The sequence below is a fragment of the Eretmochelys imbricata genome, chromosome 5, assembly GCF_965152235.1.
Source record: "Eretmochelys imbricata isolate rEreImb1 chromosome 5, rEreImb1.hap1, whole genome shotgun sequence".
In the NCBI taxonomy this organism is placed as follows: Eukaryota; Metazoa; Chordata; order Testudines; family Cheloniidae; genus Eretmochelys; species Eretmochelys imbricata.
Window position 1 is genome coordinate 72,064,112 of NC_135576.1, and position 26,280 is coordinate 72,090,391.

Here is a 26,280-nt window from a genome sequence, read left to right on the forward strand (position 1 = left end):
AAGTCACAAAGTTCCATGAAAGTGACCTTATGCATGCAAAAGTTTTGCAGCCACTGGGAATCATCCCATACCTGCAACACTATGTAGTCCCACCAGGTGTGCTTATTTGCCGGGCCCAGAATCAGCGTTCCACTGTATCAACATGCCATGTTGCCACATCCCGTGCCTTCAGGAACATCTGTGTCCATGTCCTCCTCACAATCGTCCTTGTGCTGGTGTCTCCTAGCCAAGTTCTGCACATACTGCAGGATAATGTGCGAGGTGTTTACAATGCTCACAGCAACAGCGGTGAGCTGAGCAGGCTCCATGCTGCACGGGTAACCCAGGAAAAAAGGCATGAAATGATTGTTTGCTGTTGCTTTCAAGGAGGGAGAAATGGAGGGAAGACTGACTACATGTACCCAAAACCACCCGCGGCAATGTTTTTTCCCCATCAGGCATTGGGAGCTTAACGCAGAATTCCGATGGGCAGCAGGGACTGTGGGATAGCTACCCACAATGCACCACTCCATGAGTTGATGCTAGCCCCGGTATTGAGGTCACACTCTGCCGACCTACTGCGCTTAGTGGGGACATATACAATCAACTGTATAAAAATCGCTTTCTAAAGATCGACTTCTACAAAATCGACCTAATTTCGTAGTGTAGACATACCCTTAGTCATGAGATATCATCTCAGCTAAACAACTGTGCTCAACCTTTAAAGGAAACCTGCGCAACACTTTCAAAATGGGAGCCTGAGAACTTAAATTCATAACTCTGCTAGACACTAAAAACCATGGACTTAACAAGGACACTGGTTTCATGGCTCATTACAACAATTTGTAACATGCCACACTGCTTCCTACCCTTAATTGCCCACTTCAAACCCTTCATGCATAACAATCTAACCCCCAATTGCCCACTTCATTTCAAGTGACTGCCTCCAACATGCCTTACCCCTCCTGCTGCACAATCTGTCCCAAATTACATTTAGCTCAGACCCCACCCATTGCTTCCTTCCCCAGACCTGAAAGAGAACTCTGCAGTAGCGTGAAAGCTTGTACATTCCACCAGTAGAAGTTGGTCCCATATTACCACACCTACCTTGTCTCTCTCATTAAAGGATGCAACATACAGATATAGCCACCTCAACAGTGCAGCAGAAATAGTAGTCATCAGTCATTTTAGGTTTGTGTTTTATATTTAAAAAAAGCATTTTGACAAAAACAGAGAGAGAAATCAAGGAAAAAAAACAAAAAAATTGCAGGCTGTCCATGTTTATGTCCTATTTAGTGTAAACAAACATATTTTGAACATTATTTGTAACATATGGTCAGGCTTATAAAATAAATTGCTTGGAATCTGGCCATACCAAAATCTGTATTTATTTTCCTTTACATTGTCCTTTTATTTTGGCATCTGTTTTATTGCAGCACAATGAGAAACAATATTTTATTTTAGCCTTGTAAAAATGTCCTGTCTTATAACTAGCTGGGTTTTTTTGATTGATATTGACAAATTAAGTTATTAAATTGCAGTGACTTTGTAATTAATGTTTTTGATAGACATCTATAAACTGTGTACCATTTATTACATTTGCTAATTAGGACCTGCAAGGTCTTTATCTTTTTGTGTATACAATTTTATGCACAAAATGCAACACTGCTGAAAGCAATAGCCTTGGTTAATATCGTTAATGAGTTTAGCACTGCCAAAATGTCAGTGGGTTTTCTCTGATTACAAAGGTCTCAGTTTATCCAGTTCAACTGCTTTTTGTAATTTTTATTAAAATGTCAAAGCACAAATTAGCAGACTACTGGACTAGACTAAACTGTGTTACATTACAATATCATGTTTAGTCTTATAATACAATGTGGTTAATTTTGTTAACAAATTTTCTTTAACTTTATATAAAATGTCTTCAGTGTGCTCCAATTTATTGCCTGCCCCCCACAACTTAAAATGTTCATAAGACTGGATGGCTGGGGGAGGGTTGGATTTGCAAGTCACAGGATACTTTTCAGGTCAGTTCTTGAAATCCAGTCTAGGTCAATTGTGACCAAAATTCATTACTGTTTGACAGTTCCCAAACTCCAGTTATGGTGGGAAAGCTTTACCAAAAAGGAGGATCTTGCAGCATTTTCTAAAAGTGGTCAGACTTCTTTACAAAGGAGGATAGAAGTGAGATCTTGATAAGAGGGTTTTCACCCCAACATCGTTTTCTCTCTTTTGTTCAGAAGAATAATGACCCAAAATCTAATCTGAAAATACTTCAAACTGAAAAACAATGGAATGTAACAATGTCAACAAAATGCAATTGGATCCAGCACCTTTAACATTCTGAGCCACCTGGGGAAAGCACCTCTGCCATGCTGCTAGTCCACTGGCAGTTTCTGACTTTTCAGAATGCCCTCCCTTGCTATACAGGTCCCACTGCAAGTCAGCATTTCTCCAGTGTGTGGGAGGTACTCTCTGGCCATGTCTAGGATTAGAGTCCTGACACCACACCTAGAGCATCATTTTCAGCCAATACATGGGCACAGTGATATGACTAAAGCAGTATCACATTGCTCAGACCTGCTTGAGCTATAGTATTTCCACAGTCACATTCAGGGACTGTGGTCCAGCATGGTCTGTATGGTTAGAGATTTCATGGCTGGGTTTCTGTATGTAGAGATCTGGATAATTCTGATCACAGAAAAGCTACCTAGAGTGGCCCCTAGCTAGGGCTGGTCAAACATTTTCCATTTAAAATCTTCCACTGAATTTGGGTTTTGACTAAATAACATTTTTCTCAAACGTTTCTGCTTTCAGGCTAGTCCCTACCTGTTCTGACACAGCGCTCGCCCTGAAAGTGGCCAGCAGCGGGTCCGACTCCTAGGTAGGGGGCCCACGCGGCTCCATGCGCTGCCCCCGCCCCGAGCACCGGCTCCGCTCTCCCATTGGCTAGTTCCCACCTAGGAGTCGGACCTGCTGCTGACTGCTTCTGGGGTGCAGCGCAGTCCACAGTGCCAGGAAAGGCAGGATGCCTCCCTTAGCACCCAGCTGCATGGGAGCCACCTGAGGTAAGCACTTCCCAATCCTCTGTCCCAGCCCTGCCCCCCCCCAACCCAGAGCCCCTTCCTGCACCCCAAATCCCTCATTCCTAGCTGCGTTGCGTCACAGGCATCAACAATCTTCATCAACTGGGTTGCCAGAAAAAAGTTTGAAGACCACTGGCCTAGAGCACCTCTGCCACCAATCTGCAACTCTCCAAATCAGGAGACTGATGCTCCTTCCTGGTGGGGAACAGTGCAGAAGGTATCTAAAAAACAGCAACAGCCCGGTCACTATGAGAGATCTAGCAACTGCAAAGTCACCACTACATGAATGAGGAATTTTCAATTTCCACTTCCCCCTACAACCCCTTCATTCTAATATTTTAGTTCAGGTAGAGGTAATTCACTTCCCAGTACCCAGTCCAAGTAGCTACCCTGGATGCTATGGAGATGTACAGTGGAAGGGGAAAGGAATCCTTCCCCTAAGGCCAAGAAGCAGCTGCAGAGCTGCTCTGTGGAAGCAACTTCCACTTAACAGCTGGAGCAAGGCCTAAGAAAATCCCCTCAGTAGGGAGGTAAAGAGGACAAGAATATCCCTGCAGCAGTGGACCTCTGACACCACTCTTGCCCCAGCCCATCTGGGCCCCTCCCATGACCACATGCTGCAGGCTATGATGCAGAGAAATCCAACAAACTGAAGAGTAACTGTGCCAGAAGAGATTTAACAGTGATCTCTTCTCCCAGACAATATGCACTCAAAGTCCTCCAATAAAATCCTTAGTCACCAAGGCTCAATTTTAAAAACTGTTTTGCTTACTTGCACTGCATTTAACTGATTAAGAATAATAAAAAGGATTGATTAAACGATTTGGCTAGCACAGACGCAAAACATCATGCATTTTTGTTCCACATAAACAAAGGTCTATTAAGTTGAATATTACCTCCATACTGATTTACTAACTACACTCATTTATTTTTTGACTATTCATTTTATACAAAAGTACTTGAAACTATTATTTAAATTGCAGGCGTTCCATTGTGGTAGGCACTGTACAAACATATAGGGAGATATGATTTACAATCGTTTACAATCTAAGGCTTGATCCAGCAAGGAGATGCCAAGCACTCCTGTTCTACAAGCTTTTTTTTTTTTTTTTTAAATTTAAGCCCATATTGAAGACACTTAGCATTTTACACGATCAAGGCCTAATTAGAAAAGGCAGACAAAGGTATGAGAACCGCACATACATGCAAGCAAAGTGATCAGCAATGGTTCCCAAACATTGTGTAAGGTGCACATGGAGTTTTTGAAGTATATTACAAGATACCAGGTAAGGTAAGGTAAGGTAAGAGCAGGAGGGATAAGTTAATAGGTTCAAAGCAGTAGGAAGAGAAAGGGATGGGGACACTGACCGGATAGAAGGGCTAATGAGGGACATGGGAGAATGGAGAAGAACACTGAGCCATGCAGAGTGTAGCTGGTGGTAAAAGGGGCTGGGAGCGAGACTAAACAGAACAGGCTGGGAGCACCAACAAACAGGAAACAAAAGAATGCTGATGTCACTTGAGCCTAGGCGTTCTGAATACTGATGATGATCTTCCCTAGCTCCCACCAAGGGAAGTTCTCTGCCCTCCACTTGCTTCTGATCTACCTCTGTAGCCTAAGGTTTAGGGAAAGGGGAGGAATTGGGGAGCAGATGCCTCAGAAATTAATAAATATTGTTTTGTTCATTTAAAATAGGGTTATGGTTGTTTAGAGGTGAAAGAAATGTCCACATTGGTGCAATGCAATTTATTCTGATGCTTTTTGCTCAAAAAGCAGATGAGTTTTCTTCTTTAAAACATACAAGTGGGAGTCACTGTACACTTTTATCTGTAAATCCTGCAAATCAAGCATTATTTTATCTATTGTTTCAAAATTACTAAACCACAATGCTTCCAACCCCGTCATCAAATCTGCTTAGAATTTACAACAATATAGTTTATTTTTAAGATGTAAGAAGGTCTAAATTCAATCCTCCATTTAATGGATTTTGTAAAAAATTTTTTTAACTGTGTTTCAATGTAATTTCTATCTCCATAACTTCTAATCGTCTAGATATTTATGCCCAGATAGGATGCACTCTTCTTTGCAATGCAAAGCCAGGGAACAGGAATTGAGTTATCAGATTGGCTAATAAGATTTCTGGCAGTGACTGTAATAAAATATAATTAACAACTTGGAATTTATGAGCCTCGTCTTTTAACAATATAAATATTTTTAATATTATAATGTTAGAATTTCCACAAACCACTCCAGTGCATAAATTATAGTGTATTAATTTACTTTTCAGAGTTATATTGCTTTTCTAGTCTCCTATTTCCAAGTTCTTTTGATATTACAGTCCAATGTCTGTGGTATCACAATCTGCCAGCTGACTTCTGGCTATGGGGGAAGGGCAAATTATTAGAACTGGCAGGGCCAGTGCATGGAAAAATATTACAATCTGTGCTTCTGCTCATTTTAAAGCATGGGATTAAGAATCAGGTAAAACGGGTTCTCCTCCTGCCTCTCACAGATTTTGTATGACTTTGTAAAACGCCTAATCTTGTTGTACCTCACTTACACTATCTGTAAAATGGAGATAATATTTCAACTTGATATCAGATCCTCAAATGAAAAAGCACTCAATCTTGGTCCGTATAATTGTGATGAATACGTACAAAACTGTAGCTGTCATCAGCCAGACAGATTTCCCTTTTCATCACGTCTTTCTGTCACCCTTGATCAGAAGCTCATTTAGTTCAGTATATGCACGTGAGTGACATACACAGGATCTGATTTTCAGCTATGGGCCTCCTTTGCGTGCCCATGAATTGTGAGCGCAAATAATGAGGAATGCAATTTTGCGCTCAATTTGTATTCATAATTCATGAGAAGAAAAGGGGCTCAAAAACTTTTTTTTTTTTTAAAGAAAATTTTAAAATCCCAAGATTCCTGTGTATTATTTAAATTACTTCCATGTAGGGACATTTCAAATGACGTTCTATTCTAAAATGTCACAATGTCATTTTTACAGTAATTGCCCATGCTTATTATGTCTTTGAGACATATAAAATTTGATTAGTTTACAAATAAAATGGAGTTCAGGTGAGGATGCATGAGAAGGAAAGGGCCCATTTTGATTCTCAGAGCATAGACTGAGTTTGCATGTTTGGCAGGTAGAAAATAAATTCACATTGTTGGATTTGTAAAATGAGCATATCTGATTTAGTAATGACTGGGACGTAACAGACACCCTATAATATCATTTTTATAGTTGCTTTACCAGAGTTAAACTATACAGTACCAAAAGATGGCTGAGTGAACTTCCACTAATATGAAAAGCATAGCTGTCACTCATTCAGTAAAATCTGGTGCTAGGGGACTTGCTCTGAGTATATTATTAGATAACCCATTTTCCCATAGGCTCATTCATAAACCCAGGAAGAGAATGAGATGATAGGACCAAAAATGAGGCCAACTGGTTACCAGAACACTAGTAGTTTACTGTAAGTCTGATTCTTTTGCGTTAAATAGCATTTCAGAGGGTTAAGGAAGATTTCTTCAAGTTAGACATTAATTTTTGTTACATTCAGCTTCAACAAAGTGGTGAATTCAAATTGAAGTACGTGCTTCTCCCAAGACATTTATTTCCACATTATAGTTTTAGAACGTAGAGGTTTCTATTTGGCTAATATAAACATTGATTTGATGTCAAAAGTCACTTTGATAACTAAACTACACTACATGTTAGAAATGGAAGAGTTAGGTAAGTTCTTTGACCAAGAAAATTGCCCCTTGTGATAATGTGACTGATTCCCATTTTTCAGAGCCCTTGCGCCACCCCATATTTACACCAGATAGAGTCAAGGCAGCAATTTCTGGCACTCTGTACCAGATGATGTTAAATTGTAAGGCGCTCTCCTAACCACACCAGGAATTGTACAGATTATCCTTGGACTGGATTTACTGCTGAAATGTCTCCTGGGAAGTTTCATTTCCTGGACAATGGTTTAGCAATAAAATCACAGCAACTAGAAATTCCTGGCTTACTGCACTTCTGTGGCCACAACAAGCATAGAAGTCACAGAACAGAGCTAGCAAATACCAGGAATAATCAACCCTATCTCATCCCTCTTTTACCACCACCTTTTGTTTGGAGATGCTGGCTGATGTTTATTAAACACTGTGTCTTTAAAACAGACCATACACCGGAAACTAGTAAAGCAGGTTTTAGTGCAGACTAGTCACCTCGAAAAGACTTGTCAGAAAGAGCAGCTGACTCCACAGAAGAGCTGGAAACTCTGGTCTTGAGACATGTTCTCCCTCTAGAAAACCTACTGTTTTCTTTCATCACTGGGGAGCTCTGGTCTGACAGTCTTGAGTGAGTCTGTCAGACTGGAACTCCTGCTAGGAGGGTTAGGATCTTCCAGAGAACCTGGGGAACACGGACAAATGGAGCGAGGTGCAGAGGTTGCCATGTGTGTATACTATTATTATTAAACACATATACACAAAAAGAGTGGTTTGTAAAGTGCTTTAGGCTCCTTCTGAGATGACAGGTATTATAAATAAACTCATTATATTGTTATTATAGGATTATACTACTCCCATTAGGGTATTCCTTTGTTTCATACATGCAAATGTCAACAGTGTAAACATATATTAATAATAAAATAAACTAAATTCTGGATTCAATAATATTAATGTGATAACTGTAGGGTAATTTTGTAAAAAAATTATGAAGACAGCAGTCCAAAAACACAATAAATATGATTTCAACATCTGGTAATAACTAAAACTTTTTAAAATCTCCATCTGATATCTCTACAGGAAACATAATTTAATAAAAACACTACGCTTTACTCCAAAAATTAAGATCAATAGGAGGAAAAAATGTTACAATAAATGTCATGCTACACTGCAGTTAGATTTAGTTTAAAAAGTCATGTGTGAACCACATTAGATTCTGACTCTACCTTTCTTTAGGTTGAAAGGAAATATTCAAACTGATTAAAAATGTCATTTTTAATTTCTTATATTGTCAGTTTCAATCTCATATATGACGACACCCTCAGACGGAAATGTTTTTGACAGAATTAACCTTCTTACTGCTGTCTCAAGTAAACCCTTTTGAGACTATTTCTTCACAGAAACTGTATCACCTTTTTGGACTAATACGATTATGCTCATTCCATGTAGGGACAGTAGTTCAAGTGTCTAAAGACATGCTAGCCAATCACTCTGATGAAAACTGAAATCTTATTACTCAGGAGTATTACTGTGCAACATTCTGAATGCAGCATGATGGTTACCCATTCCTGATTGGAATCAATTTTTAACTTTTATACTATGATACACAAGAAAATGGATTTAGCACGAAACATACCAATAATACAGAAATATAGGATTTTAAAGCAATTTCCACAGGATTAAGAGAATAACTCATCCATGAAAAGTGATTATAATAATTCTTTCACTTGCAAAAGGAATAAAAATACTGAAACTCACTTGCATGGACTTTCATAGTTCTTAAATAAACATATTACCAATATTCACAAAACCATGAAGCTATGCCTGGGGAATGTGGGAGGCAGTCTGTGTGTGGAGGAGTGTGCTTTCAGGAAAGGTAAGGTCTCAGTAAAGCCAGGCTGAATGTCAGCTTTGGTATGTTTCAGAATAGCAGCCGTATTAGTCTGTATTCGCAAAAAGAAAAGGAGTACTTGTGGCACCTTAGAGACTAACAAATTTATCTGAGCATAAGCTTTCGTGAGCTACAGCTCACTTCATTGGATGCATTCAGTGGAAAATACAGTGGGGAGATTTATATACATAGAGAACATGAAACAACGGGTGTTACCATACACACTGTAACGAGAGTAATCACTTAAGGTGAGCGATTACCAACAGGAGAGTGCGGGGAGGGGAACCTTTTGTAGTGATAATCAAGGTGGGCCATTTCCAGCAGTTGACAAGGTCTGAGGAACAGTGGAGGGGGGGAATAAACATGGGAAAATAGTTTTACTTTGTGTAATGACCCATCCACTCCCAGTCTCTATTCAAGCCTAAGTTAATTGTATCCAGTTTGCAAATTAATTCCAATTCAGCAGTCTCTCCTTGGAGTCTGATTCTATGTTTTATGTAAAACTTCCATGTGTAAATTACCTTGGGGAAGAAATGAAGAGACTCAATCCACATTTTAAACAAAGACTTTGACAAGACAGAAGCCAATAGGAAATTACTTCTCTCATGTACAGCAGTCATCTGATTTACTCCGTGGCTAAAATAATATTTAAATAAATAGATTATTAATGTCACTGGATACGATCAACACACACATACCTGAAGTATCATTTACTGGTGCAGGTCAAACGACTTAATCATTTCATTTATATTGAAAGCAACAGCATGATTTATTGAACAATGGATAGAGGCTTTCTTCGAACATCTTTACTGGAAGGAATGGTGTTAGTCAGATCAGGTAGAACAATTTCACATGCATGAAGCTTTATAGGGAAAATGCTGAGCTACATGACTGTTATATCTTTAGCACCAGTAATTTCAAACACAATTTGGATCTCTGAAAGTAAATAATCTGCTCTTGCAGGAACCAGAATATTAGACACATACTGGGAGAAGGGAAAGGTTGTATTTGTAAAGAACTGCCTGATACAAAAAGATGGACCAATACAAGCTTGTTTGAACAACAAGAGTCAAATAAATCTGTACATTACAATAATAGCAGCATCACTAATTGGTATAACCTGTGCTAAATGTGATAAGCACAGCCATTATTTGCAGAGGCAGCAACAAGAAGTTCTACATAAAGACTTTAGGTTGGCACTGACAACAGACTATATTCTATTACCAAGCAGTCTGTACAGGTTAGCATGGTGGCAAGATAATGCAGAAAATTCTGCTTTACTAGGGCAAAACAAGGTATTTTTCACTAGCCTTGTTCTTGGAATCATCAGAACCATTTTTGGCTGTAATTTTTCAATTCTGGCCTCAGACAGATACTTGCCTTGAAAAATTTCAACCTAAATGGTTAAAGTTTGGAAAAGTTATAAGCAACTGAAACCAGTATCTTTATAATGGAAAGTGTTAGGCAATCTTAATAAGAGCCACTGCTTTCAGCCCCACCTATAATACAATGATAATTATAGCTTTTATCACTCCAACTACAGCTAATGAATAATGGCAGTCTATATATATATACACAAGTCCGCTTATTTTAGATTTTAAAATTTAGAATTAAAAAAAACGAATTTGATTACAAAGATGAAATACTATGTCAAAAACTTGGGAAACTGTATCAATGTTTATAAATATTTAATATGCCAGAACAAAGCTGATACTCTAATGGGTATAAGCTGGTTCTACTTTCCTTTTTTCTCCATTGTCTGTACTGCAATGGAAACATTACGTTAATTGTTCTTTACAATAAATGTTACTCACCAACAAATTTGTCAGTAGTAAATAAAAAAATGCAACTGAGCAACAGAAATATGTACTGATATAAATGTTTTAAAAATAAATATTGTTTTAGAAAAAGTCACCTAATACACAATATTGGTAAATAGCAAGTAATACCAACAGCTATTCTTGAATCATCACATAACACCAACTACCCATTTATCTGGGTTAGAATTATTCCATCCTAAACTGAAGAGACATTTGGCCACTGTAGATGCCACTGACTGCACAGCAAAATTAAGGTAAAAAATTTAGTTTAAAAAAAAAATAAAAACCAAAACACAAATAGCAACAAATTTAAATTTAGTTTAAATTTTAAATGTAGCTTAAAATAAGTCACACATATTTTAAATTTAGTTTAAAAATAAAACAATCACTTCTGCTTCAACCTCAAAATAATGTCCACATTCTACATCCAAATACGTACATATGTAGTTTTAAAATATTCTGTACAGCATGTATTTGCAATGTACTATATAGATTTTTTTTTAACATAAACATTAAGGTATGCAACTTGAAAGCAATTCAACAGTACAAACAACAAGGCACAACATTTCAGAACATGAAATGAAAAAGTATACTGGGGCAGATCTACCACTGGTGTAAACTGTCGTAGCTTCACTGAATTTTCACAGCTATGAAAATTTATACCAGCTGAGGATCTGCCCCATTGTTTACAGATTAAGCTGCAGGGGTAATTATACTGCCAGATTTAGAATCTGATCATCATGGGATCATTAAATGAGCAGAAATATTATTATTTATACTCTCGTAATGCGTGCAGGCCTCACTGTGCTAGGCATTGAACAAACACCTAAAGAGAGAGTACCTCTGGGCAGGGCTGTCCCAGAAGAATTTAAGATATAAACAGAGGAAGGAATCAGAGGCAGAGAGAAGGGAAAGGACTTGCCCATAGTCACACAAATAGGCCAGTGGAGAGCAGGAAATAGTATGCAGGTTTCCCAAGTCCCAATTCAGTGCCCTATCTACCAGACCATGCTGCCTCCCTCTAGTCAAGACCTCAACCCCAGAGGCACTGTTTGAAAAAAACAGACAGAGGATTAATGTAACATTCTTACAATTCTTAGCTTAAAAAAAAAAAAAATTACCAATACATCTTTTCAGTAGCACTTATTTGCAACAGCAAAAAAAAAAAGTATAATTTATTCAGCTTTACAATAAATACACAATTTATTGCATCTATGTACACAACTATATCTATATAGATATAATTCAGTATATGTACAGAATATATTTGTTCAATGTTTTTTAATTTGGCATGATTGAACTAGAAGATTTACTTCAATCATAAAATAAATCCAATCAATATTTTCATTTTAACTACAAAATTTTAATCCTAGAAGTCAACAACAGAGTTGATCTCTTAACAGGTGATCTTATTGAACACATCTACTGTTATTCAGGTTTCTTTAAAAGAATATCTAAATAATTCATGCAGACAGAAGACTCATTTATATTGCAAACCTTGACATAGGACTAATACACTGTGCCTCCTCATGTCTCAGAAATTAAGTCACCAACACTATCCAGATCTACCTCCCTCTTTCACACAGAATCCTCAAATTCAGAGATCACTACATCTCCCCACAGAGTGCGCTTGCACTGACATATTATTACTGCATGTTAAAGGGGAGCTCCCACAGGTTTTCCTGTTGTGTTTAGAAATCAACAGTTCCCAGCACACAAGTACAAACTGAAAATTTAACTGATACAGTGTCACATCATTAATAACACTTCTTAACCAACTGAAAATAACAGCAGTGACATATCAACAAGAACACATTCTGTGTCTTAATATTACATCAGCCAATTGTACCATAGTAGAATCAACGTCTCACTATACTGGGACAGCCAAGCTGTGGCTCCGGAGCCACATGCGGCTCTTCAGAAGTGAATATGCGGCTGAAGCACCGACTCCGGGGCTGAAGCTACAGATGCCAACTTTCCAATGTGTTGGGGGCTGCTCACTGCTCAACCCCTGGCTCTGCCACAGGCCCTGCCCCCACTCCACCCCTTCCCATGCCCTCCCTTGAGTCTGCCATGCCCCCAGAGCCTCCTGCATGCCATGAAACAGCTGATCAGGAGGTGCAGGAAGGGAGGGGGAGAAGCACCTGGAATACTGTGTGCAGTTCTGGTCTCCCATGTTTAAGGAGGATGAATTCAAACTGGAACAGGTACAGAGAAGGGCTATTAGGATGATCCAAGGAATGGAAAACCTGTCTTATGAAAGGAGACTCAAGGAGCTTGGCTTGTTTAGCCGAACCAAAAGGAGGTTGAGGGGAAATAGGATTGCTCTCTATAAATATATCAGAGGGATAAATACCGGAGAGGGAGCGCAATTATTTAAGCTCAGTACCAATGTGGACACAAGAACAAATGGATATAAACTGGTCATCAGGAAGTTCAGACTTGAAATTAGACGAAGGTTTCTAACCATCAGAGGAGAGGAGTGAAGTTTTGGAATAGCCTTCCAAGGGAAGCAGTGGGGGCAAAAAGACCTATCTGGCTTTAAGATTAAACTTGATAAGTTTATGGAGGAGATGGTAGAATATGATTTTGGCAATTAATTGATCTTTAAATATTCATGATAAATAAATAAATCAATGACCTGTGATGGGATGTTAGATAGGGTGGGATCTGAGTTAGTACAGAGAATTCTTTCCTGGATATCTGGCTGGTGAATCTTGCCCATATGCTCAGAGTTCAGCTGATCACCATATTTGGGGTCGGGAAGGAATTTTCCTCCAGGGCAGATTGGAAGAGGCCCTAGAGGTTTTTCGCCTTCCTCTGTAGCATGGGGCACGGGTCACTTGCTGGAGGATTCTCTGCTCCCTGAAGTCTTTAAACCACGATTTGAAGACTTCAATAGCTCAGACATAGATGAGAGGTTTATCGCAGGAGTGGGTGGGTGAGAGAGATTCGGTGGCCTGCATTGTGCAGGAGATCAGACTAGATGACCATAATGGTCCCTTCTGACCTTAATATTTATGAATCTAATCAGCGGGGCTGCTGGTGGGCAGGACGCGCTGGGAGTGGGGGTGGAGCTGATGGAGGGCTGCTGACAAATTACTGTGGCTCTTTGGCAATGTACATTGATAAATTCTGGCTCCTTCTCAGGCTCAGGTTGGACTATACCCTGAACTATATCCTTATAATAAGCATCCAATTTCATATCCAAATCCTTCCTCTTCCCCTCCACAATTTTGTTTCTGCAAACTGGTAACTCTGCAATCCACATCCAGCTCAGAGCAAAACAAAAACAAATTCTGAAAGACAGAAACCATCCTCCAGCTTTGGTTTGGGCCTTGATAGTTTGAGGGCTGATCACTTAAACCATGGATTTTCTCTTCCCACAAAGGTTGAGGAGATCTCTTGATCTTTAGCTTAAAAAACAAAAAAAAACGACACCTTTCCTAAGTAATGAGTTTCTGGCACTATAGATCTAGGGATAAAACCATTAAACCTCTCTAAAAACGTTTAGGGAATCCAGTACATTGTGAATGTTACTCTCCCTATATGCATTTGTCCTTATTAAATCTCCAGGCCAGGGGCATTTTTTCAAATGTTCTGTCTTAATAGCTGGAAATATTTTAATATCAGGCAGATAAGTTACATAATCTTTGCCATTTTTTCATTAGGAGTCTGGAGAATAGCATTATCTGCACTGACAGCGTCTGGGCATTGGAGTAATCTTTTTATAGTACTTCAATTTAATAACATCCAAGCCTGAAACACTGTGTGCCTGATAAGCAGCTCACACAAATCCAGAAAGTAAATGTTCTTTGAAGTTTGCATGTTTTTTACACCGGAAATACCATGCACCAGTCACACTGGAAATGACATGCACAGGTCATGCCAAAAATGCAACCCCTCAGACAGATGAAGGATTTGAGCTCATGTTCTAACCCAGATTTCTGAACTGGCAGCACAGCACCCTGATAACATGCCATCAAGCCAACCTGACTAAGACAATCTGTTAACAAACTGTGTGTGCACAGGCAGCATAGGAATGTCTCCTCTCCCCCTCTTTTAAAAGGATACTTACTTTCATCTACGCAATGCATCACAAGTGATCACAATAAAGCATAAAAATAAATTAGATTTAGCAAAGTTATGAATAACCAGGATTAAAGTTTATCTGATATACAAGTTACATCCAGACTTCCTGGCTACCATCCCTGAGCTCTACCATTAAGATTCTCTGCTTGAATCCCCTCCTTAAATTGGATATCTGCAACAATGTGAGATCTACCATAACTCTTTAGGTGCTGTGGTTATACTGTCGAAGCATCCATTAGGACAAAAGTCTTGAAAGGGTTTAGACACTGAATGCTTTGTAAGGTTTAACATTGAATAAAATCCTGCCATTCAATACACAGTGGAGCAAAGAGAAAAGATATGGGGCTTAGCTTACCCATAAAGGCACAGAGGGTGCAAACTGCACCTCACTGTCTCTAGGGAAGCTGAACCAGTGCTCTAAAGGGATACAGAACATTCTGTCCCTCAGATGCTTGCCGGGCTGCTTCTTGCTCACACGCTCAGAGTGTAACTGATAGCTCTACCTTAGGTCAGGAAGGCATTTTCCCCCAGATCAGATAGGCAGTGACCCTGGAGGGTTTCTTCCGCCTCCTTCTGAAGCATGGCACATGGGTCACCTGCCAGAATTATTAACTGGGTCTCTCATATCTAATCAATTCCCGCCACTGCAGGGCCTTGGGCATTGGCGCGCCTGTTCTCTCCCTTTGGCACACAGTAGCTTAGGCTACATGTACACTACAAGCTTGGGGCGTAATTCCCCTGCTTGTGTAGGCACACCTGTGCTCGCTGTCACTAGCGTGAGTACAAACAGCAGCGTAGCCAGGGTAGCACGGGTAGCAGCGGTGGCACGGGTGAGCCACGGGGAGCACAGCCCCGCCGGAAACTGACGGGAACGTATCCGCACAGCTCAGCCATGCCTGCTGTGTCACTACCAGTGTTACGATGGCTACGCTGCTATTTGTACTCGTGGGTGCTAGTGCAAATACCCGTACACAGGCAGGGGAATCACACCCTTAGCTCCTAGTGTACGCATAGCCTTAGTCTCCTCAGGGTTCTAATACTTTGGTCTAATTGGGGTTGTTGGGTTTCGCATGTGGACGGGCTGGGTGGTGCTGGTGGCCCGTAGTATACAGGAGGTCAGACTACATGATCTGACGGTCCCTTCTGGCCTTCCAGTCTATGATAGGATACCGTGATTCAACATGCAATGAATCAGGTCCATTTGTTTAATCTGATTTAACGTATAGGATATTCAATACCAGGCTAAGATAAACTACCCATGAAATGCAAAGGGCCAAATGTGACTTTTAGTTTAAGGAGTTGGGCCACTAATGTCAGTCATTAGTGGCCTGAGAGATCAACATGCACATTTGAGGGCAGAAGCTTGCCTAACGGGTGTAAGCGAAGGAGATAAAAATAAGAGAGAGAAATTCTGAAGGAAGAGCGGATAAACAGGGAAAGAAATTTCTATGCAGTTGACATTAAAACGCAAATTACAGACCCAGTACTTTGAGGTGCTGAGCACTTCCTAATACAGTATATGCCCGATTTTCCAAAACTCTGTTATCTGATCATCCACATTATCCAAATCCCTTCCTCATTCTCCTTGCTGGGGGACAACAAGGAAGGGATTCAGATAATGCAGAGGTCTGAACAACAAAGAGGAGACTCCCAGCCACAGGGAGGCCATCCTGCTGCTGAATGGCTCCTATGGTAGTGCATGGAGCCCTCTGCAGCCTTGCTGTCATGGAACTGAGGATAGGTCTACACAGGGATAAAAAAAAAATTGAGGCTGGCCTGGATCAGCTGACTCGGACTCTCAGGGCTCCAGGGCTGAAAAATTGCTGTGTAGACGTTCGAGCTCAGTCTGGAGTCCGAGGTGTGAGACCCTGCAAGGCTCCAGCCAGAGTGAGAACATCTTCACAGCAATTTTTAGCACTGCAGCCTGAGTTCCACGAGCCTGAGTCAGCTCACCCGGACCAGCCATGGGTCTTTTATCCATGTGTAACATACCCTGTGTGATCAGGGCTGTGACAGTGGAGCTGCAGAGGGCTCTCTGCACTGCCACAGGGCCGGTGACACCCAATCCTGCAGGAGCCAGATAAGACTGCAGTCCTGGTGGGGCAGAGCAGAGTCCTGGCCATGGGTTTCTGCTCTGCCCTGCCAGGACCATAACCTCCTCCACTCCACCCTTGGCACCTGCAATAATCGAGACAGCAAGAGCAGCAGTGCAGGGAGCCCTCCGCAGCTCTGCTGTCACAGGCGGAAGGGTGGAGCGCCATGACAGCAGGGCTGCAGAGGGCTCCCTGCGCTGCTGCTCCTGCCCTCTTCATTATCTGAGCTCCTGATTATCTGAATAAAATCTGCACCCCCATTTTAGTGTATACTGTAGATCAATGTGAACCAAAAGGTAGACAGACCAGACCACAGAAATGATGCTCCAAAGTTTGGTGGGGACTTTCTGCTGTGAGAAAGTCATTTTTACACAACATGCAATGCAATGTCACTCCAACCGTCAATAAACCAGAGCATTTAGCTTTGATAGATATAAGACATGTGAGCTGTTTATTATTACCTTAAGAGTCAGTTATGCATTTCAGTGCTTAGTGTTCTCAAAAAGGGCTAGGTCTGCCCAACAATGGAATGTCATTCATAAACAACAAAAAATTAAGGTCTTTTCAACTTATATAAATATAGTTATCACCAATTTATCAACGACTACCAGAACACTTATCTTCTAAGTATAGGGGGAAACTGTAATCTCTCCTATATACCAATATGCAGTATACGTTGCCTTTTAATAGCAATCTCTGTAAACCTTTAATACTGTTTTTCTTTACACGAGGTCAGGCACGAGTCTTATAACACTAGACAATAGAGTGAGAGGGAGATACCAATGTGAGATGTGGTCACTATGCCTGTAAAGGAGTACTGTATCACTGCAACAACCCCATTACAGCCTGGCCAGTGATGGATTCAGACTACTTTCTGACTGTCCGATAGCAAGACTGCCAAACTCAAGATTTCAAAACTCAGAAGACAAAAATAAGGCCATAACATTTATTTCCAATCCGAAGTATGTACAAACCTGTTCCCAGTTCCCCACATGTACATTACAGCACTAGTGCAAGCAGAATCATATCCTAAAAAGAACTGAAAACTTACAGAAAATACAGCAGGGTGGGGATTGTCAATGCTGTATTTGCCAGTTGGGCTTGTATCTGTGTCAGGCTCCCTCACTTGTATCTGCCCCACTCTCTGGCCCAACACAGCAATGTCTTTTTATTGGGTTGCATATATGACTCAAGCAGCCTCATCCTTTGAATTTTGTTACTTTTCTTCATTATTTTCTTGAAGCAGGAGTAATCAAGGTAGTGGTGGTGGTGATTAGGTGGAAATACAAATCTGAAATTCTGAAGGACACCACTGTCATGGGGTTCCTGTTTTTACCCCTCTCAAACTTGGCACTGTCCCTTTAGTTCTTCGTATCTTGTACTATGTATAGAATTTTGTCATCCCACTGTTCTCCAGAGACCTCACTCCTCTACCTCCTCCCACCAAAAATAATACAAAAAATCTCTTTGGAAGGGGGTGGGGACATAGTATTCAAACACTACTTCGATTAAATTTCTCTCTCTCATTTAAAAGGAGTGAAGTAAATGAAATAGTTTGTTCCTAGCATTGTAAGTGGTTAAAGAATGCAAGCAGCTACATTAATTTTCTGAACTGCTGAAATCTAAGCAGAGATAATGAAAAGCAAAGGGAAGAAATTATGTACACCTGAGAAGAGAGATTTTTTTAATTTGGTGCATTGGAAAGAACATACCTATTAGAGAAATGATGTCCCCATCACAGCTTACAGAGCAAATGGCAAAAGGAAATGGCCACATAAAACAAACATTCATTCTTTAAAATGTGGATTGTTTTGCAAAAATGAGATACCAGCCCTGAGTCTGCAGAAACCTTTCTTAGGGCCCATTTCTGCCCTTGGCAGATCTGCACAGCTTTCACTGCCTTTGACAGGAATCTTTTGTGCATAACCAAGGACCGAATTGGGCCCTTAAATCTGATAAGGTGCCAATCCTGCAAACACTTGTGTGTGTGCTTAACTTTACTACGGCGAGTAGCCACATTGTAGACTACTCAGCAGGAAGTAAAATTAAGTACATGCATAAACAATAACCTTCATATATATGGAAATGGACTAAGTAATAAAAAAACCTCGCTGTGCACATTCATCCAGGTATTCTGCAAAAAAGTGGGAACATTCTGAAGTACAGCCCCACTTTGAACATTGTGAAAACCTAGGGGGGAGGGTTGGTCAGTTATCTTTGTAACTGCAAATAATTTTTCTCCACTTAATTGGTTGCCTGTAACAAACTTCTTAAGTGGCATTCATGATGTTGGCTTTTAAGAACACATTGTGTAGTTACATTCAATAGTTAATGGTACCATTGGACTAAACACATCGATCTGAATAGCTATTATCTAATTCTGGGCGCCCTATCCCCTGACTGATCCAACCTCAAAGTGAAATCTCTCCAAATAATACTTCACACCATAGCACTGGCAGCAGCTAGCCTCTTTCACAATACTACAACCAGGCCTTGTTGGACCTTATGAATTATTTACAATTTTAAACAAAGCCTATCCTACATTCTGATGAGTGGCAGCAATGTTACTATCAGCAACTTCCAGATTTTTCAGACCAACCTCTCCTAATGTCTCCTTCTCCCCACACTGAATTTATTTTTTGGTGGGAGACTAGAGGAGGGTCAACCAGAGAAGCTGCTGATATATACATACCAATATTGACAACTTCAACTCCGGAGTTCAGCAGCCACTGAAATCATACTGCTCTGATGGGAACATGACTGGCTTACCATGGAAATCAGTTTTCCTTGCTGTCTGTGTGAACTTGATTGGAGAAAAAAGGCAAACAAAGGAAAAGGACATACCAACTAGATATCAAGATTTTGTTTACTTTTACAATAGCAATCAGAGATTAGATCACCAGTCTATTTGCAAATCAAAAGAAACACACACACACACACACACACACACACTTACTTTTGCATCCATGGTAGGGGAGAAGGTAGATTTGTCAGTTTTTCCAAATACTGGCATAAATCTCAGAAAAACACCCCTTGCAAACTGTATGGATAGTGATTAATTTTTACCTTCTATTTTGTGCATTTGACTCACAGAAAGGCATGTGTGTATTAATTTTAGTGGATAATGTAGAAAATATTAGAATTAGTGGATAATGTAGAAATCTCTGAACATATACTCTGTGTGTATGTGTATTAATTTCACACACACACACACACACACACACACACACACACACACACACACACAGAGAGTATATGTTCAGAGATTTCTACTTTATCCACTAATTCTAATAATGGAAGTTCCATGGTTGGAACTTTGTGCATTGAAGTGAGGATATAACTCCCCTAAATAATTGTGTGTATTACTGGCCCACTGCCATATTTTTCACCAAACCAGATGCACTAGATCAGCGGTTGGCAACCTTTCAGAAGTGGTGTGCCGAGTCTTCATTTATTCACTTTAATTTAAGGTTTCACGTGCCAGTATTACATTTTAATGTTTTTAGAAGGTCTCTTTCTATAAGTCTATAATATAAAACTATACTATTGTTGTAAGTAAAGTAAATAAGGTTTTAAAAATATTTAAGGAGCTTCATTAAAAATTAAATTGAAATGCAGAGCCCCCCAGACCGGTGGCCAGGACCCGGGCAGTACGAGTGCCACTGAAAATCAGCTTGTGAGTTGCCTTTGGCATGCGTGTCATAGGTTACCTACCCCTGCACTAGATAGTGCCAGTAGGGAGATGGCCACAGAGTAAAAAACTCACTAAGACTCTATGATCCTAGGAAAATTCCCACTGCAGCCATTTTCTTTAAATGACTGTGGTGCTACACTCTCCCAATGGGCAAAAGCAAACAAGCCATAAGCAGGAAGGAAAGCCAGAAGAGAATAAAAAGAGAGACAGGAAGACCAAAAAAAATAGGTACAAAACATGAACACAAACCAAAGATACAAACAGCACTTAACATCTTTCAAGTACTGCCAAAAAAATAAAAAATCCACATATGGCAAGGAGAATGGGGAAGAGGGAGCCAAAAGAAAAGGATAGCCTTGGAGGCCCTGTTGTTCATATAACACCTACTGGGAAGAAAAGAACTGTGTGGGTCACTTAAATTTAGAGATGAGCAACCAAACTCTGGTTTCAGAGTAGCAGCAGTGTTAGTCTGTTAGTGCACAAGTACTCCTGCTCTTTCAACCAAACTCTGTCTCAGTAGCTCTAGATCACAAATGTAATCAATTCCATCGAAACATAGGGGGCAGCTAAATTTAAAAACAAATTCCCAGGGCGAAAGATCACAGGTTTCCCTCAATATTTTCTCCCATTGCAGATACTCTGAGTTGGAGGGCCTCCTATGTCAAAATTCCAGGTGAAATCACTGAATACAAGGTTAAAAGAACTATCTTAATATGGCTTAAAGTCCCACCCAGTGACTGAATAAAATGAACTCCTAACCTGTAACAGGTTTCAGAGTAACAGCCGTGTTAGTCTGTATTCGCAAAAAGAAAAGGAGTACTTGTGGCACCTTAGAGACTAACCAATTTATTTGAGCATAAGCTTTCGTGAGCTACAGCTCACTTCATCGGATGCATACTGTGGAAACTGCAGAAGACATTATATACACAGAGACCATGAAACAATACCTCCTCCCACCCCACTCTCCTGCTGGTAATAGCTTATCTAAAGTGATCACTCTCCTTACAATGTGTATGATAATCAAGTTGGGCCATTTCCAATCATAAACATTGTAAGGAGAGTGATCACTTTAGATAAGCTATTACCAGCAGGAGAGTGAGGTGGGAGGAGGTATTGTTTCATGGTCTCTGTGTATATAATGTCTTCTGCAGTTTCCACAGTATGCATCCGATGAAGTGAGCTGTAGCTCACGAAAGCTTATGCTCAAATAAATTGGTTAGTCTCTAAGGTGCCACAAGTACTCCTTTTCTTTTTGCTAACCTGTAACAACATTCCAAAGCAATACACCAAGATGAAAATGATATTGTTAAATATGGTCTGCTCTGGATGACTGTCCTAGCATCACTCTCCCAAGACACTGCACTGGTTTGAAACATTTACTTTTGAAACAGGTATAAAACCAAAACACACACAAAAATTGGTAGATATTTGAGATTTCTCTCAACTAGCTTGAAGAGCAAACAAACAATAAGGACATAATCTTGCTCCCATTGATGTCAATGGCAACACACACCCTGACTTCAGTGGGAATACGGTAGCTTTCAGGACAGCACAATCCTATTTAAAAGTAGAATAGTTGGAGGTGAAGTGCTATTCAAACTGCTGTTGCACTAACACAGGTAATGTAAAAAGAACAGGCTCTTGTTCAAAAAAGCAATCAAGCTTATAATAGCTTTGGGATGAAAGGTATATAATATACAAAAATAAATTACACACACACATAAAACTACCCTGGGATGGACTCCATCAACCAGCAAGCATATAGTACTCACTGCATAAAAGCTAGTATTGGCCAAGGACACCAGGGCAGTCTCCCACTCTACAAAAAGCATCCAGGGATCTTTAGTGTTTATGCTGAGTAGACAAGACCTTCATTCTTAAGTTCCCTTTTGCAAGATCCACACACAGTTAATGAAATGGAACTCCTATTATTTAAATGACTAATAAAATATACACACAGCACTTTTATTATGAAAGAAAATTTAAATAAAAATACTGCACTGGTTCCTATCCTGAACTGCATGATTCTGCACTGACATGGACCCTTGCTCCTTACTTGTGCCCTTTCCACAGTGTTCCATTGCCCCTCACTCTCACTTGTCTGCTAGAATGCCTATTTGTTTGCTTATTGATTTTATATTTCCACTCTTTATCTTGATATATAGTTTTTTTCCTAGCCACCTAACTCTGTAAACCATTTACCCTTTTGTCTAATTCCTTCTGTGAAACATGATATGATGCTTTTCATGAGAGACAGTATAAAAGAAATTAACTGCATGGCACATAAAATGTGTGTCAAAGGAGGAAAAAGAATTTTTTTTAAACCAAGACAATATATTCTGTGGAACATTAAAACCATGTTTTAACCCCAATAAGATGCTCTGGGCTGTATGTTGTGACCAATATCAGCAATTTTCAGTCCAATCAAAGCTACCCAAATGATATGCCCAAGGCATTTCAATAACCGTAAAAATATGCATCTTAGAACAACTGTTTAAATATTTGCATAATACTTGATGTGGCTTTAATTTCAAATCTGCTTAAAAAACATAATGCTGTCAGAGCATAAAAGAACAGACACACCTACAACAGTAAGTAATGAATACAACAGTTTTTCACCCTATGCTGCAAGAAGTAAAAGTCCCAGTGGCTTATTTCCTCTCCCTTCCCCCAACTAAAATAATATTAATCTAATCTGAAGAAACAGCATTACCTTTGCTGAACATAATCAAATACATCATGTGATTCTACCAAAATTGTTGGCTTAATAATGCTGTTTGCTTTCCACCCTCCACTCCAAATTAGTAACCATCTGCTTAATCTCAATTGGGATCGCTGTGTATTTTACCTACTTCAAAGAGGAATGCTGTGTATAAATGCAGCACTTGGGAAGGTGGGGGAATCCTTGCTGCACGACGACATTAAAAAAAAAAAAAAAAAAGGTCTCTGCAAAGTTACAACCGTTTGCCTTTTACCACTTATTTCTGATTGAAGCAAGTTCAGGTCATTTCCTGACTAACACTGCAAGTCAGAACAAGAATACACTCTATTAATCTTTAATTGAAGTGCCTGCAGACTGAAAGCCAAAAAGGGACTGATACTATATTTAAAACACAAAAAGCATTAAAAAAATAAAAAACCCAAGGATATTGAAACTGCTTACCTCGCTCAGCTCCGCAGAGGAGTCATTTCCATATTTCATAGCAACTCCAGAATTCATGATTAGACTTTTCAGGGCTTGGCTATTTCTACAGATTTTAATGCTTCCAAGCTTTGCTCAATAGATTCAACACTCCCTTCTTCTCCAAGATTTTTCTGTCTTGCACATTTTGCTCTAGACAGCCATTTTCACTTAACATTTATAGAACCTAAATTAACGATGCACGGTCTTCTAAAGGAGCCAAATTGGTTTTCATTTCACAAACAATCCATTTCTGCAAGAGACTCATTAAAGCTGCAGAGTGCAGAGTCACAGAGAATGCAGACAGTTAGTAATGATCTCCTGGATACTAAAACTGCCCAAGTCCATGTGAAATCTATGTTTCAGCTCTGCCTCTAGTTTTACACTGCCTTTTCCCCAGCTAGATTTGAGGGCATCTCCCATAGGAGTTTAATATCCTGGCACCTATTTGGTAAGCTTCAGATGAATTCACAGTGAGAACACAATCAAAGTACTGTTAAGGTCTTAGAAGAGGAAAAAAAGCCGAGACAAACTGATGCTGTACTTCACGCTAAAGTTTCCCCGTCCACTAAGCCTGGAGTTGTAAGTGGTTTATGATCAAACACAGCTGTCTTGCTTCTAGCTAAAGGATGCATGGAAGGGGCGGTGCCAAAGGAGAAAGGGAGGGGGAAGGAGAGAGCTACACAGAGTTCATTTTGGAATTGCAGGCATCTTTCCAGCTTTCTGTACGCTAATTACTGATTACTGCAACCAAAACTACAAGGTAAGCATACAACTGTAAAAGTTACCTCCATAGCTATGTAGCTAGATTCTTATTTCCCTCTATTTCCAATATGCAATTATATGAGTTTCTTTTTATGATTTCAGAAAATTGAAGTGAACCTAAAGCTATATTTGAAAACCAGGAATTTTACATGGTACATTAAAATCTTACAAAATGTAGGGCAGATATTATTAGATGAATAAAAAAAATCAATCATTTGAATTTAGCATCTAACTAGTAGCCCAGGAAATTCCTAGGAATATAGGTTCTTATAAAGAATGTGCTGATTTCAACAAAACATACAACAGAAGATTTAGTGACAACCTTTTCCCCTCAGTCCTTGCCTGCTATAGGTACTCCACTCAGCCAAAATGTATACTGCTTTACATTGCTTGGTTATACTGGTGAAATTAGAAGCTTGGAGTCCCTTATCCTGTGACTGAAGTGTATCTGATCACTTTGTTTAATGAATACACCATATGTCTAAAATATCAAATCCTGGGAAGAGTTGATTTTTATAAAGAGCAAAAATCAAATCAGGACAAACGGCACAACTTCACACCTTGGCAAATCCATTTACACAGGGAACAGTGCTTGCCACCGTAGTATTCTGAAAAAGACCCTCTGAATAGTATGTTTTCCTCACCTATATTAATTACGGGATCAATAATCATCATCAGATATAACGATAATTCTTCTGAATCACAATAAAGTCTATTAAGACCATAGAGGAAAAGAGATTATCAAAATAATAGCAATTAAACCTTTTGGGTTGGAGCACATCCTGCTTTAATAGACCAGGATCTGAGTATCAGTCCCTCCCCATTTCCCCTTCATGCCAAGACCTAGCAGGTGTGGATGCTGCAGTCTCACTGTTAAGTACATTGTCTTTTTCCCCACCCTGGATACATTTTCCATCATTTCTTTTCCTTCCTGATTTTGCTTTCTAGCATCAACTGTTTGTTTTTTTTTACCTAGTTTCTTCCCTGTCCAGCATACATCCCCTCTATTTTTCACTCCGTTTTCTGCACCCAATTCTCTTATTTTTGTGTTACCTTCCCTTTCTCACCTTCACCTCCCTCAGTGTTCTCTTATATTCTTGCCTGTTTATCTCCTTTGTCCCCAACGCGTGTTCTCGTTCACCTTCCCCCAGCTGCTGGCAACGTACTGTGCTGCTCTCTGCTGGTAGAACGCTGCTGTGCATAGGGCCGGGAACAGCATTGAGTACAGCTGCCTAAGAAAATAGGACCAGAGTACATGCCCAGTGGCCTTGGCTCAGCAGGTCTCCAGAAGCAGCCAGAAAGATGGGCGTGCCCCACCTCTCTGTAAAGTCCGAGGTGCCTTACAGGTTGGGAGTCCCAGTGTTGAGGAATATATGCTCTTATCTTCATATGTAGAGTCGTTAAACACATTAATTTCCTGCACACTATAATGGGGCTACCCATGTTTTCTCCTGTGAAAGAGACACCTGATGGTGAATTACCATAAAATGTTTTGATACAATGCATCCCATGAAGTGAGCTGTAGCTCATGAAAGCTTATGCTCAAATAAATTTGTTAGTCTCTAAGGTGCCACAAGTACTCCTTTTCTTTTTGCGGATACATACTAACACAGCTGCTACTCTGAAACTTGTAAACCTTGAGTTATTTTTTGTTTAAAAATCCACCATTGCTGACAAAGAAAAATTAAGAATATTCTACTCTTCCTAAATTAACCTCTCCAAATAGAAGTCAAGAGTGACTTTACTCTGCAAAAGGGATAGACTCCAGAGTGAAGACCTAAATTTATCCTCAGGCACGCCCATTTCACATGGGGTTACAGCACATTATCTTTACAGTACAATACCCTTACACAACCAAACACAACCCAACTGAAAGAGAAAGGGATAAAGGTCCTAAAATAATTCTGTATTGCCCTCCTAAGGTCAACAGTCTTTTTGAACTACTTGCT

At 39.8% G+C, this 26,280-nt stretch overlaps 1 protein-coding gene across 1 annotated transcript in view; it reads right to left on the reverse strand.

The window, feature by feature from the left end:
* The window catches only part of MCC (MCC regulator of Wnt signaling pathway), a 225,746-nt gene extending 202,141 nt beyond the window's left edge, over nt 1–23,605 (reverse strand). The window contains exon 1 of the mRNA XM_077816346.1: nt 23,549–23,605. Within this exon, the coding sequence (XP_077672472.1) occupies nt 23,549–23,605 (57 nt within the window). The remainder of the gene's footprint in view (nt 1–23,548) is intronic.
* Nucleotides 23,606–26,280: the final 2,675 nt, after the last annotated feature.